This window comes from Mesoplodon mirus (assembly GCF_964341445.2).
Source record: "Mesoplodon mirus genome assembly, chromosome: 18".
Taxonomy (NCBI): Eukaryota; Metazoa; Chordata; class Mammalia; order Artiodactyla; family Ziphiidae; genus Mesoplodon; species Mesoplodon mirus.
Window position 1 is genome coordinate 7,308,709 of NC_138994.1, and position 14,267 is coordinate 7,322,975.

At 56.2% G+C, this 14,267-nt stretch overlaps 1 protein-coding gene across 1 annotated transcript; it reads right to left on the reverse strand.

The window, feature by feature from the left end:
- Positions 1–946: 946 nt before the first annotated feature.
- ITGA2B (integrin subunit alpha 2b) lies at positions 947–14,267 on the reverse strand. Its single transcript, XM_082603587.1, has 30 exons — positions 14,065–14,267; positions 12,409–12,530; positions 12,222–12,319; positions 11,950–12,115; positions 11,616–11,665; positions 11,495–11,540; positions 11,273–11,401; positions 10,878–10,925; positions 10,684–10,727; positions 10,495–10,548; positions 10,300–10,352; positions 9,882–10,093; positions 7,440–7,622; positions 7,140–7,185; positions 6,936–7,040; positions 6,793–6,848; positions 6,548–6,699; positions 6,270–6,395; positions 5,811–5,878; positions 5,506–5,653; positions 4,882–4,974; positions 4,532–4,611; positions 4,140–4,220; positions 3,920–4,016; positions 3,669–3,821; positions 3,451–3,567; positions 2,847–2,960; positions 2,527–2,628; positions 2,196–2,312; positions 947–1,209 (listed from the first exon to the last, which is right to left on the reverse strand). Exons 1-30 carry the CDS (start codon positions 14,250–14,252, stop codon positions 1,153–1,155), a joined length of 3,105 nt encoding a protein of 1,034 aa, XP_082459713.1. The 5' UTR covers positions 14,253–14,267; the 3' UTR covers positions 947–1,152.

Sequence of the window (14,267 nt, forward strand, 5' to 3'; positions counted from 1 at the left end):
CCTCATTCATTCATCTCTCTGCTCACCTCATTAGAGAGACCTTCCCTGACTACTCCCCCTAAAATGTCAGCCCTCTCCCAACACCCACTTAATTCGATCACTATCTCATCTTTATTTCAACTCCCAGCACTGACTGCCACTGACCATACATTAACTTGTTTATTCTTTACTCCTGGTTGAATGTAAGTTCCATGAGCTCAGGGACCTTGTTTTGTCCACTGCTCCACCCCAGCGCTGGAACAGTACCAGGTCCATGGTGCTCAATAAATATTGAACTCATGAACCAACAACCTCTCAGGACTCCAAGAGGACCCCCCACCCCTATCCGCTGACTCCAGTCTCTGCGGTGGGACAGTTGTCTTCCACTCGCAGCCCTCCTGTGAGCTCCCCACCGCTGCCCTCGTTCCTAACTGAAGACCCTTCCCCTTGGCGGGGAAGAAGGAACAGCAAACAGCAGGGCGGCCAGAGAGCAATGCCTGCTCTTGTCCCCGCCGTGACCCTGCCTTCCTCAGGCTGAGGGCTTGCTCAGTCTCCTTCGGCCCCTCCTCACAGTGAGCACAGCTTTAGGCACCTTCTTTTATGAGTGGGGACAGTGTGTGATTTCTCCAAATCTCAGATCATCTTGAGGTTTGATTCCCTCAAAATCATGGAAAAAAATATTGTTTAAAGCCACCCACCAGGGACGCAGCCTGCCTTCTCGATGCTCCCAACCGCCATCCCACCCAGTCACCCTCAGACACCCCATCCCCCTCCAGTCTCACTTGGAGGCTCTGCCACCCTTTCTCCCTTGTTCCACCCCCACTCTCTACTCCCTGACACTCCCCAAAGACAGTAATTTGCACCCTTTGCCCTGGCAGAGACCCTCTCTGCTCACACTTCTGCCAGCCCTAGATTCCCCATCCCAACGTCAGGCCTCGTCTCCTCCTCTGACCCCAAGAGGAGGCATCATGCTGGGGGTTGGGACTCAACCTCTTTATTAGGCAGGAGGAAAGGGGGTGACCTGGCTCTGATGGGTGGGGAAGGACATCAGGAGCCCTCCATGGAACAGCTCCAACCCATGGGTGACCAGAGCTGGGGGGCACTTGCTGGAGAAGAAGCAACAGAGCAGGCGTCACCCCCAGCCTTCCTGCTAGGACAGAGATGCAGGGCTCATCACTCCTCTTCATCATCTTCTGTTAAGGGTGGCCGATTCCGCTTGAAGAAGCCAACCTGGGGGTGCACAGGGGCCGGGGACAGGGTGTAAAGGTGATCTTTAGGCCCCAGAGCAGCAGTGGAAGATGTATGCTGGAAACCAGCCAGTCACGAGGTCCTCGTCCTGGACCAGCACAGAACACAAACCCCACTATATGATCAAATGGAGGCCTTTCCCCATTTAGAGATAATGCATGTAACAAAAATTTTTTTTTTCCTGTATGTGGGCCTCTCACTGCTGTGGCCTCTCCCGTTGCGGAGCACAGGCTCTGGACGCACAGGCTCAGTGGCCACGGCTCACGGGCCCAGCCAATCCGCGGCACGTGGGATCTTCCCAGACTGGGGCACGGACCCGTGTCCCCTGCATTGGCAGACAGGCTCTCAACCACTGTGCCACCAGGGAAGCCCCCAAATTTTTTTTAATGTTTTGTTTTTTCTTGCCTGAATTTTTCTTAAGTACTGATGATCACATCTCTATATGACTCAAGCATGTGATGGTATATATTTGATTATTATAAGTCTAATGTGTGGTTTTCCCTAAAAGCACTATGGCTTTCCAGGGTTTGGACATGTGAGTTTGAGAACGGCTCACATGTTGTCCAGGCGCAGAGGAGGGAGTGACCCAGCAGGGCCTCACAAGGAGCAGGAAGCGGGGTCTGGACCAGACCTGGGTCTCCCACATCAGTCGGGGGGTGGGGGGCAGGACAGAGCAGGGAGGAGGTGAACCCTGTCCTTCTCGGTGGCCAATGGATTCCTGAAGGCAGGGCTCATGCCCTGGGACTCCTGCTCTCAGGGGGAATGGGTCTAAAGGCCTCAGAATTTTTTCAGGTGCCACCTCTCCCAGGGATCTGTGCCCTGGAAGAGGTCCTCTAGAGAGTGACATTCTAATAGTGGAGATGGAGATCAGATGGACCCTGGGTCACCTACTTGGGCCACCATCTCCCTCTGCCTCCCTGCGGGGTTGCCCCCCCCACCCCGAAACCCACCCTCCCTTCCCGCATCACCTTCCACATGGCCAGGACCAGGAACGTGAGCAACAGCAGGCCACCCAGCATGCCTACCAACACCCACCAGGTTGGAATGTCTCTCTCCTCCAAGACCCGAAGCAGCTGTGTCTGCACCTGAGGGGAGACCCACAGGTCCCCTCAGTCACCGGGACTCTGACCTTCCCAAAGACTCAAACTTGCAGGGCTGGTGACCCCCAGCTAAGCCACCTACTTGTCCCACCCCGCAGACCCAGGGAGGCCGCACCCCCATCCTGCTGGGCAGGGACACAGGGGAAGGCCAATGGGAGACCCGTGGGACCCCTTTCTGCCACCATCCTTCCACACTCACCAGAGCCTCCCCGCTGGGCAGGCTGAGGGCGGGCACGGCGTAGGGAAGGGAGGAGACGTTGAACCAAGCGTGCGACTGCAGCACAAACTGATCCAGGGGCCTCTGGATGGGGTGGCGGTGAAAGCCATTTACACGAGGCCTATTGGTTGCGGGAGTCCCGGCCCCAGACTCCCCTCTGGGGAGATCTGCCCCCAGCCTAACCCCGTCCCCTCCAAAGTAAACTCTGCCCTCACTCTCTCCCACCCCCCGAAGCCCCGCCCTCCCCCAACACACTCAGTGCCCGCCTCCAGAGGGCCCCGCCCGCCCGCATCCCGGCCCACCTGGCGGAGAATGGGCAGCGACAGGAAGGCCAGCACCGTGACCATGACCCGCTGCCCGCGCGCCATCTCCTGCAGCTCACACTGCACCACAGTACAGGGCGCCGAATCGCAGCTCTGAGGGGATGTGTCATTGGTCCCCAGCCCGTCCTGACCCATCACCCTCTCACCGTAGGGCCCAAGACAGAGGGGGCTGGGGGGTCAGGGAGCTCAGGCCGGGCCTCCTCCTCGGGAAGGGACTCAGATTCAAGCTTGGGACGTTATCTCTGAATGAGATTGCTCACACAGTCCCGGAGATGCAGGGAGAGGGAGGAAAGAAGTGGGTCAATCGCACAGCGTTCAATACCCAGCCTTTCTGTAAACCTGCTTTGGCATTTATTCGTTTTCTTCAATGTACTGGAAACCTTAAAATATGCAAGTGCCCCCCACCCTGCCCCAGACACAAGACCAGCACAAGCCTTCCTATTCAGTCGGAGGACTCTGTGGGACCACGGTGGCCCACACGAGGCCTACATCACACCCCCTGCCCGTCTCCCTCCCTGCCTCCCGTCCCTTCTGCCCCTGGGCCCCAGGGAGGCCCCAGCTGGAGACCACAGAGCCTGCTCACCACAAAAACTGGACCTTGAAGCCTCGAGGGCTGCTCCTGCTCTGGCAGGAGTGCCTGTCTGCGGTCCCGCTTGTGATGGGCCGGGGAAGGGCTGGAGGTGGGCAGCCCCCAGTCCAGCTGAGGAGGCAAAGAGGCCATCAGGTCCGACACTCTGCCCATCTCCCAGCCCTCCTACAGGGGCCCTGTTTGATGGGCTGGGGACTCACCCAGGCTCTCACCTTGAGGGGGTTGGGAGACGGGTGTGGGGAGCACTGAAGGCCTCCCCGGGGCTGTATATCCAGGATGTAGAGAAGGTCGGAGGGCTGGGACTGGCCAGGGAGGCGGAGGTTGAGGCGGAGGCCATTTACAGCACCAGGGCCATTGTTGTGGAGCTGACGGGTGGCGGCAGCAGGATGTTAGGAGGCTCAGCACCTAGCCCAGCCCCTGGGGCCCTCCCACTCCAGCCTGGGGCGCGGAGACTCCTCCCTACCTCATAGGTGTGCTCCACTTTGGGGCCCCAGATGTCCGAGCGGTTCTCCCTCTTGCCTTCTTCTGCTGCCACCACCAGGGAGGCTGGAAGGGAGTTCCTGCAGGGGCCCGACACTCCCAGAGTGAGCTTGATCCCCTGACTTGCCCGTGGGGCTTTGCCCAGGACCCCGGAACCTTAGGGCTGTGCCTACTAACTCCCTTTTCCACCCCTGGCCTCTCACCCTCTCAGCTCCACATGGGCCTCTGCCCGAACTGGCACATCCAGCATCACCATCTCACTGTTTGGATTCTGGCTGTTCTTGCTGAAGGGGGGGGGATGAGGAGAAGCAGGTCAGGGACACCAGGCCAGTGAACGTGAGGGCTCTCTGGGGCTGGGCCAGAATTTCAGAGGTCTCAGGAAGAGCTAACTCCACAAACAGCATGCCACACTAAAGTGAGACCTAGACAAGAACTTCCTCTAGGGCTCCAAAGCTCAGAACCAAGCCTCTGAGGAAGAAAGGGAAGAGGGAAGTCTAAAGAGCAGGCATCCCAGAAGACCCTTATGTATGGAGGGTGTCTGAGGGTCTCTGTGTGGAGATCAGAAAGGGGAACGGAGTGCTTCCCAGTCTAGTACCTCCTGATCTGCAGCCGGAAGGACACGTGCTCCCCAGACTCTTCCAGGTTCCCCACACTCACCAACATCGTGATTCCTATCTGAGACATGGGGAGAGCCAAAGTCACTGCCCAAATGCCCACTCTGAATGTGGCCTGTGGTCCTCATCCTCCAAGGTCACCATTATTACCTCCATTTTGTGCAGAAGCGCACTCAGAAAGGGTGTCACTCACCCAAGAACCCACAGCTAGGGAGTGGGAGGACCAGGATTCTAGCCTGGAGCCATCTGACTCCAAACCCAGCCCCTAAAACCCAGCTGTCTATGAACCCCTGGTGGAGGAGACCCAGCACCCAGGACTGGGCGGCCTCACCCGGGCGTTCCTCTTCATGGGGTTGCCCAGCTCACACAGCACCACCTTGGTCTCATTCTCCCTCTTCTGGTTACAGATGATCCTCTCAAAGCCCTTCAGAGAGACAGTCCCGAGAAACAAGATGGTTACAGAGCATCCCATATATATTTAAGCTCCCTTGGAAAGTCAGGGAGAGGAGGATGCCAGGGTGGGAGTTCAAGGACTGTCACATTCCACTTTATGTATTACTGCAGCACCTTATTCTTTTTAATGATTTTTTTTTGGAAATAAAACCCACAAAACATTACATGGAGTATAACCCCATTATTATAAACTACGTCAATAAAATAAATAAATAAAAATTGTTGATGCTGAGAAAAAAGACTGGAAGGAAATTCACCAAACGGTAACAGAGGTTCCTGTTAACATTTATTTCCTGAGCCATTTTTGGTTTGGGTTTTATAATCGAGTTCTTGAATTTTTTGCCATTAGCAAATGCTCCTCTTCCGAATTAAAAAGAAAAAAAAAAAAATCGCAGCTTTTAAAGGAAGGCATAAGAGAAGTGGGAGCTCTCAGGTGGGAGGTGAGAATCAAGGCTCCTGCACCTTCCAGGTCCCTGACCGTGCCCCAGGGTGGGGGCCTCACCTCGATGTTGCTGAGGGCCCGCATGTAGTGTGCGCCTGGAGGCAGGTGCACAGCCAGCTCAGCCTCGTAGGCTCCCTCACCCTCGTTGGCCGCTTCCATCTGCAGCTCCAGCACGTTATCGGCTCCAATGAGGAGGGGGGAGCCTGTCCTGTGGGGAGAAAGGAGTAAAGCCGAGGAGGCCGGGTCCAAGCCCAGGGTCTGGGAGGAGGAGAGGGGCTGAGGACAGAGTATCAGGAGCCAGGAGGGGAGGGGGTGTCACAGGGGTAGACAGGGCCAGGGCTGTGTAGAGCGGGCGGTCTCCTCACACGCTGGCAGTGAGCTGGAGCTGTGGCACACACAGGTCGTCTTCCCCACAGTCCAGAATGATGCGGGTCTAGAGGGGGCACATCAGGTGTGTGGGTAAGTTTGGGGGCACATCAGGGCTTAGGGAATTAGAAGGTCTGAGAAGGAAAAGGAGGTTGGAGATGACATCAGAGCTTTGCGGTTTGCAGCAGGGTTTGGGATGATGTCAGGGCTTTGATAATGACATCAGGGTTTATGGGTTTATATCAGAGTTTAGAGGTGACATCGACATTTGGGGTTTACATGAGGGTTTAGGGGATATTGAGATTTGGGGGTTTTCATCAGGGTTGAGAGTAACATCCGAGATTAGAGGTGACATCTAGGTTTGGGGGTTCACAATACGATTTGGACACTAACCCTAACCCTGACTTGCTGGGTGGAGGGGTCCTCCACCTCCCTTGCCTGCACCCGCCCACCCCTACCTGTTCCTGGATGTGGGTGTCTCCATGCAACATGAGAGCTGGGGCTAGTCCATCCTTCTCAGGCTGCAGGGACACATTGAGGCTGAGCACGATGGGGCTCAGCTTGTCCCGGAAGTCGGCCTCATCCTAGTGAGGGGGCAAGAGTCAGGCCATCTTGCTACCATGTACCCTACTACGTGTGTCCCACTGACCACCCTGTGCAGCACCCAGCCCAGTGCCCCAGAGCTGGATGAACAAGCTCTGCACACCCAGCCCTGCCCATTCCCAGCCGAGCATACTCGGAGGAAGGCCTTGGTGGTGTGGCAGGTGGGGCCGTGCCTCCCGCTCAGATCCAGGCCCAGGATGGTGCCCGCCTGTTGAGAGGCCAGCAGCAGCACCCTCCGGCCCTGGCGGGGCTTCTGCCGGTCCAGCTGCAACTCAGCATTTAGGCCTGGCCGGGCAAGCAGGGAGTGTCAGGGTCTCCCCGGCCAGCCTCCAGGGGAGCCCAGGCCCACCTCCCTCCTGTCCTCATGGTGCCACTCACGCAGCTTCTTGGGAACGTTGTGTCCAGTGGCTCCCACACACATCTGGATGTCAAAGCTGCAAAGATGTGAATGGGGCTCAGGGGCTAGGGTCCCCGCACTGAGGTCCCAGATCCTGCCTGGCCCATACCCTCTGTCTCCTCACCAGCTCACTGGTGTCCCGGTCAGGGGCAGGACACAATTCTTCACAGCAGGATTCAGCGAATCTTGCACCAGCAGCTGGACAGTGGCCATCACCACCGGCTGAGCCCTGGTGGGATGCAGGAAGCTTGCCTTGTGGCCCCTCCTGGCCTAGTCTCCTCTGATGGTGTGGGTCCTCCCCCTCCCCGCCCCTGGAGTCAGTGCTCACCTGTACACAACAACCTTGTTGGCCCCGTAAGCTCCCACCAGCAGGTCTTTAGACATTGTGGGAAGGAAGGGAGGTGTCAGAATTGTTAATTAGAGGGGGTACGGCGTCCTCACCTCATCTTCCCAGCGCTTCCCCACACTACCACCCCCATAGAAGGTTTGCTCTGGCCCCCCAGCCCCACAGACAGGTCAGAGCTCTCAGTCGGGCACCAGGTCAGGTTCAAGCCCCTGGCTGTGTCTCAGCATCTCCAGCTAATGCCCAAGAGCCCTTCCTGTCTAGCTGGAGGCAGTCCAGGGGCACCTGGGTATCCATTGTCATCGATGTCTGTGGCACCTCGAAGGGAGAAGCCAAAGCCAGAGCCTGTGGGGAAGGGGCTGTCCAGGACCTGGGAAGGGTGTGAGTTAAGTCCCTCACTCTGACCCAGGAACACCAGCACTTGGCCTTGACCTCTGGGACCCCCATAGGGGGCGGCCACGGCGACATCTGGAAGGAGCAACAGAAAGGGGGTGGCTGTTTGTTATCCAGTCTCTCCAGATGGCCCTGTAAAACTTTCCTGAGCTCCTTCTCTGGGCAGACTCCAGGGAACCAGGAGAGGAATGCAGAGGTCTGGGTCAAGGAGAGAGCTGCCCCGCCCTCCAGGAGTTCACAATTGGGTTGGAGGGAGACCCATCAAGTCCGATTATTGTAAAAACAATAACAGCCCTCACTATCTATTGAGAAAAATATTATGACATGATTTCACTTAATCCTGAAAATTAGGCATTATTATTCCCATTTTAGACAAAAAATAGAGTCCCAGAAGATTAAGTAACCAAGATCTATTACATATTTGCCCCTTCTCCACCTGGGGGTCTTCACCCCATTCCACGCCCACCATGCAAATCCAGAGTCATACCATGGGCTCGTCATCACTAATAACTTTTAAGATCACTCTTGAAAATTTAATAATCATCATAATCTTATTAATCTGTAAGAATTCTTTGCATGTGATAGCAATTAAAATCTTTGATATATATGTTGTAATTGTCTTTCCTTTGTCTTCTGACTTTATGCTATGTTTCCTGTGCAGTTGTTTTCTTTTAAAAATCTTTATTGACTTTTCTGATCGAGGTACACAGAATTCATACAAATAGACCACTCAGACGAGTCTTGTCCTCAGGCCCTGGGCCTCCACTGTCTCCTGATCTTTGGCTTCCTCATCTCTTCATTTATTTTCTGATCATTCAGTCACCCTCACCATATCCTCAGCCATCCTGCTCCATTGCCAGTCCTGGGCAAGCCTGGCCAGACGCCACCCTATGGAGCACCATGAATTCCTGACCTCCAGCCTTCACTAGGGACCTTGGTGCTGCCTAGCAGTCCCTCGGCGTTTTCTGCTCAGCACCTATTTCAAACCTTCTCCACTCAAGCTCCTAGCCCCCCACTTCATTCACAAAGAGAAGCAGCCCAACTGTTGTGTTATAACTCCACACCCACTTTTTCCTCCTCTCCCCATTTGACCCTGGAATAGGTGTCCCTCCTACACCTGCCACTGGGCTGAGCATCCCACCCCTGCATCCCTCAGGCATTGCAGGGACCCTCCTCCAGCTCACTTCATGCCCCCATTTCCCCATAAGATCATTTTCCTCCACATTCAACTTACTCCATATTCTTTGAAATTAAAATAACCTTCCCTTGACCCTCATCTCCTTTCAGTAATCACCTTTCTCTTTTTCCGTTCACAAACTGGTTGAAAGACTGGTCTACCCTGGCTGCCATCAGTTCTTCCCCTCCATTCATACCTTGCCTCCTGGCATTCTGGCTTTGGTCCCTACCCAGCCCTGAATCGGTTCTTGTCACTGTCACCAATGACCTCCTTCTTGTTAAAGCCCATGAATACTTACTTCTCCAGCCCCATCTAATTGTACCTTTCAGCAGCATCTGGAGCCACTGACCCAACTTCCTCCTGCTTAAAGCACTCTTCCTTTGAGTTCTGGGCTATCAGATCTCCTGGTTTCCCTCCTACCTCTCTGAACATTCCTCTGTCTCCTTTCCAGACTCACTTTCTCCGGGAGTCCCCTAAATGCTCTCGCTCCCCAGGGCTCTGTCTGGGCCTCTTCACACTTCGCAAGCTCCCAGGACCTCACTGACTCTCCCCAATCCCCTATCTCCCACTCAGACCTCTCTGCTGGAAGTGGGGGAAGCCACACCGAGATGTTCTCTGGATATGTCTGCCTAATGCTCCCAAGCCCTTCATGATCAAACAAGTCCAGAGAATTCCCTGGCAGTCCAGTGGTTAGGACCCGATGCTCTCACTGCCAGAGGCCCGGGTTCAATCTCTGGTCAGGGAACTAAGATCCCGCAAGCCACACGGCACAGTCAAAAAAAAAAAAAAAAAAAATCAGACAAGTCCAGAACTGAATTGCTGATCTCACCCCAGACCTGTTGCATGGCTTGAGTTCCAGGCAGTGAACACCCACCCAACTCCTCTCTCTCTTAGCCCCACATCCATTCACCCATCAAGTCCTAATAACCTAAGTAGTAAATATCTTGAAATCACCTTCATCTCTAACTCTGCTGCCAAAGCCCACAACCGGGCGGTCACCACCTCTTGCCTGGACTAATGCAAACAAACCCCAATGAGTCTCCTTTAACTCTCTCCTGCTCAAAGCCCTTCCTGGCTCCTGCTGCCCTCGGGTCAAATCCATGATCATTGTGGCTGTAAACCCCTGTGAAGCAAGTGGGGCTCTTCTCATCCCTTACCGTTGTAGCCATCCCGGTTGAGGTCGCCCAGAGGCGCGATGGCTGAGCCAAATCGCCCATAGAGCTGCGTGCCGGTCAGCAGGAGGCTGGGGGCGCCCAGCGCGTGAGGGCCTCGAGTCTGCAGGAACAAGTACACGCGCCCCACCTCGGCCAGCTTGCGGCCAGCACGGCTCTCCATGTACAGTGGCGCGCCCACCAAGAGGTCATGCCTCCTGCAGGACCGACGGGTGGTTACGTGGTGGTGGGGGAGCTAGGGGGACGCTGCGGGCCAGAGCCAAATCTCGCCCACCCTCGCCTTCCCGCTCCCCTCGGTGGTCACGTGGGAGTGAGGGCTAGGGAAGGAGGAGCCCGAGGGCAGTCAACGCCTCTGGTAATTTGGGACCCAACTGGGTAGGGGTGGGGGCGCCCAGCTTCTCACCCGTCCCTGTTGACATCAGTGACGGCCACTGAGTGCCCGAAATACGAAGCCATCTGCAGGAAGCCCGGTCGCACCTTACTTTCTGTCCCCGGACTCGGTACCCTCTCTTGGACTTTGCCCCCACCATGTCCCGCGGAATATTCTAGGGTCTCAAAGCCCCAGCCTTGGCCACCCCCCAAGGGGACCGACCCCCACCTGCTCTCCGTGCAGCCGGTGCAGCGTCTGGTGGTACGAGCCCAAAATTTCCACCTACGCGGACAACGCACAGGAGCGCGTCATTGTCGTCCCCGCCGCAAAAGGGCAGGAGGTTTAGGTTGGGGGTATCAGGCTGAAGAGTGAAGTCAGTGGCTTCGGGACACTGAGTGGTGGGCTGAGGGCACTCACCGATCCCAGGGTCCAGCTCCAGGTAGGGGCACCGCAGACAAACTCTGGGGAGAGCCGGGCCCAGCCAGTGAGGTCCTTGGAATCTCTACCCGCCTCCCGCCCGCCATTCCTCATCCCAGGGAGATTTCGGCGCGGGTCTTGGAGGTGCTCCTTTCCGGGCTTCCCCAACCCCTGCCCCTAAGTGAATTTCTTGCCTGTAGTGTTTGGATTCCCGTCGAAGTCGCCTACAGCCACCGAGTACCCTGAAGACACAGCGCGAATTAGCCTTTCTGGGAGGGTGAAGCAGGGAGGGGGCCGGGAGGGAGGAGACTGTTTAAATCCTGCATTGTGTAGACGGGAAAATCGAGGCCACCGAGACCTGCCCTAGGCCGTGAAGCGAATCCAGGGCGGGAGGTCGAGGTGGGGTGTATGGGAGCTGGGCGGTCTGCAGAGGGTGGGGAAGGGGAGCTGTGGTAGCAGAGGATGGGGGCGCCTTAGCGCTGGAGCTGGCCAGCCAGGGTTGGCAAGGGGGAGTTCCCACAGGGGCAGGACCTGACCGGCGGTGACACTTAGAGTGCTGGGAAGCCTCGAAGGGAGGTGCCAGGGTTACCCCGGTAGCCGTCGAAGTACTCTGGGTGGCTGTAGTCGAAGGTGAGCTGCTGGGTGGGCACGTGCCACAAGAGGGTGGCCGGGCGGTAACTCGAGATGATATCGGAAATTGGAGCCCGCGCCAGGAGACCTAGGGAGCAAGGGACAGCTGGTGTGGGGCCCCAGACGCCTGGGGTCTACCCAGGCCGAGAGAAGGGAGGGAGGTGTACGGATGGGCACGTACCTAGGAAATAGTAGCCACCAGGGGCCCCAAGCACCAGCTCCCCAGCCTGAAAAGGAAGCCCTGGAGGTGAGAGGGGTTCCTGTTTGGGAGCCCCCCAACGCCGTTTATGATCCCTACTCGCCTGAGTGACCACGGAGCTAAAGCCGGCTTCACAGTAGCGCTTGTCTCCGCCTAGAGGAGGCAAGAAGCAAGGGTCTGTGAAGAAGCAGGCCCTGGGGCCTGGGCGGGGCCGGGAGGTGGAGTCATATGGGGGCGGGGCCACGGGGTAATACGGTGGCGTGGCCTTGAAGCGGCTCCCGGGCCGGGGGCGTGCGGGGTGGAGCCAGGAGCTGGGTCACTGGGCGATGCCAGGCTGAAAGCAGGGTTTGGGGGAGCTGGTGGGAGGGAAGGATCAGATTAAGGGCGGGGCTAAACCGCCGCGAGTGGGCGGAGCCAAAACGGAGAACGGAGCTCACTGAAGTAATTTTTCTGGTAAACCCGGCTCATGATGTTGGCCCGGCAGGGTGAGTACTCCGCGCGGCCGCCGTTCTGCAGCTGAGCCACGAAGCAGCCACCTACGGGCGTCTTCTCAGCCTCCTCGGCCTTTTCCAGGACGTTCCAGTGCTGCCATGGGGCGCAGGCCTGAAGCAGGGCCACAGGAGAGTGGGGAAGGGGCGGGACTCGGGTTCCCCCCTCCACGTGTCCCCGCCCTCTGTCTGCACCCTGAGCCCAGTCCCGTAGCGCCCACCACAACGATGTCGCTCCAACTAACGACCGACGCCCCTAGTCCTTGACGGGCCTTGAAGGTTTGGAAAGTTTGGGTGCCTGCGCTTCGCGTCTCATCATCTGGAGGGCACAAGAAGGGATGGGGTGCTGAAGCCCCGCTGTCCGCTCTCCCTGTAGCCCCTCCCTTTCCCTCCTTGTGCGAGACTCACCGAGGTCGAAGGGCAGCGAGGTACACTGGTCGCCCTCGGCCTTCCAGGGGCACAGGAAAACGCCGCCTGTCTCCTCCTGGCTGCGGCCCAGGGTCCGTGGGGCGCCCACCACGATGGACACGCTGCATAAGAAAGCTGGGTGAGCGCTGCGCGGATTCTGGCGCACCCCATTCCCCAGTGCCCGCGCTGGGAGCACTACCCGGGAGGGCAGTGTGCCTTGGTGGGGGGGTCCCTGGGTCATCTTTCCTCAGTGAAACCTCACGGACCATAGAGGCCAGTCTTTTCATTTTATGGTCAGTGAAACTGACTTCCAGCGAGGGAAATCATATGCCCACAGCAACCCGCGGAATTAAGGGTAAAGCTGAGACTATAACCATCTGGTTCGATTTGAACACCAGGGGTTTGATATCCTTGCCTTTAGAGACCTCCTAAACTCTGTACACATCCACATTCCCCAACACCTGCCGCCAAAAGCCATGGGTTTATATGCACCCTAATATGTCTGTCTGAACTGTTATCAGATCCCTTCCTGATGGTGTTTTAACGGCAAAGAACTAAACTAGTGGTCACCTCTAAAGTGGGTGGTGGGGTGCTGACACCTCTGAGGACTCTAGTAGATCTAGGTTCAAATCACAGCTGTACCGTATATAAAAGGTGGACAATACCAACCAATAAATGATGTCAGAAGTAAATGAAATAAACGTAAGAGGAACATTCAGCACAGTGCCACCCAAATAATACATAACAAGTGCTCCAAAAAATGCTATAATTTTTTTTAGTATGCAGAATGCTTAAGTAATGCCCATGAGACCAATATCTGTGGAAAGGAGGGGAAAGAAGCACGAGTGGGCAGAGGAGGGAGCAGAGCTGAGATTCAGGCCCAATAACAGCCATGGGCTAATGCCCTGGGAACTCTGGCGCTAGAAGGACCCTTCAGAACTGTCTGGAGTTGAGGTGAGAGAGCCGGACCCTTAAACTTTCCCCTCTCTCCACACTCCTCATCGATCAGTCATTGTTCCTAGGCCACATTTGGAAGTGGGGGAGCTTTGGGGGAGGTGGCTCTCTTCAGCAGAGGAAATTTCCCAAGGGGCTGATACTTGAAGGCCATCTGCCATTGCCACTCCCTGAAGCTGGACATTAGTGTCCACTTCAGTAAGTAACTAGTTCAGGGTAGTTCCTGTCAAGAGGAAGAGCCAGGACTCTAATCTTAGCTGTCTGATTTTGCAGCCTGATCCATCCCAACCATGAAAGCCCTATTGCTTCTTTTCAAATATCTATAATTTTTATGGGGATGAGGGGGTTGGAATAGAAAAGCAAGGTGGGGGGGGTGGTAGACAATTTCATAGTTCTGCAAGTCAATTTAAGACATGTGCTCCTCTCTGTATTTCAAAAGGATGAGGGTGGAGTGGGTCATAAAACGGACCCTTGGGGAAAAAAATAAAGCATCAGGTTTTGTCTTCCCTTTGTCCTTGCTCTGCCCAGCTCCCCAGTGCTGCCTCTCGTTGACACCTTCACCTGAGCTAGTCCCTCCCCAGTACTCCTAACAAGAACTCAGCCCGAATAGACCCTAGAAATCACTTTGCTCAACCTCTATCACAAATGGGGAACTCAAGACCCAGAGATGCAGTGATGGTGGGGGAGTCCCCCAGGGCTCACCTCCCACGGCTGTCCTTGTAGAAGTCCAATGAAAACCCAAAGTAGCTGCCATTGGGGCCTGTGTAGACGGTGAGTCTCACTGGGTCCAGGTTCAAGGCCCAGGTTGGAGGTGCAGCACCGGGTCCCAAGAGCAGCTGCACCCACTCCAGAAGCCAGAGGGCATGAAGTGGACACAAAGCTCTGGCCATCTTCCTTCTCCCACA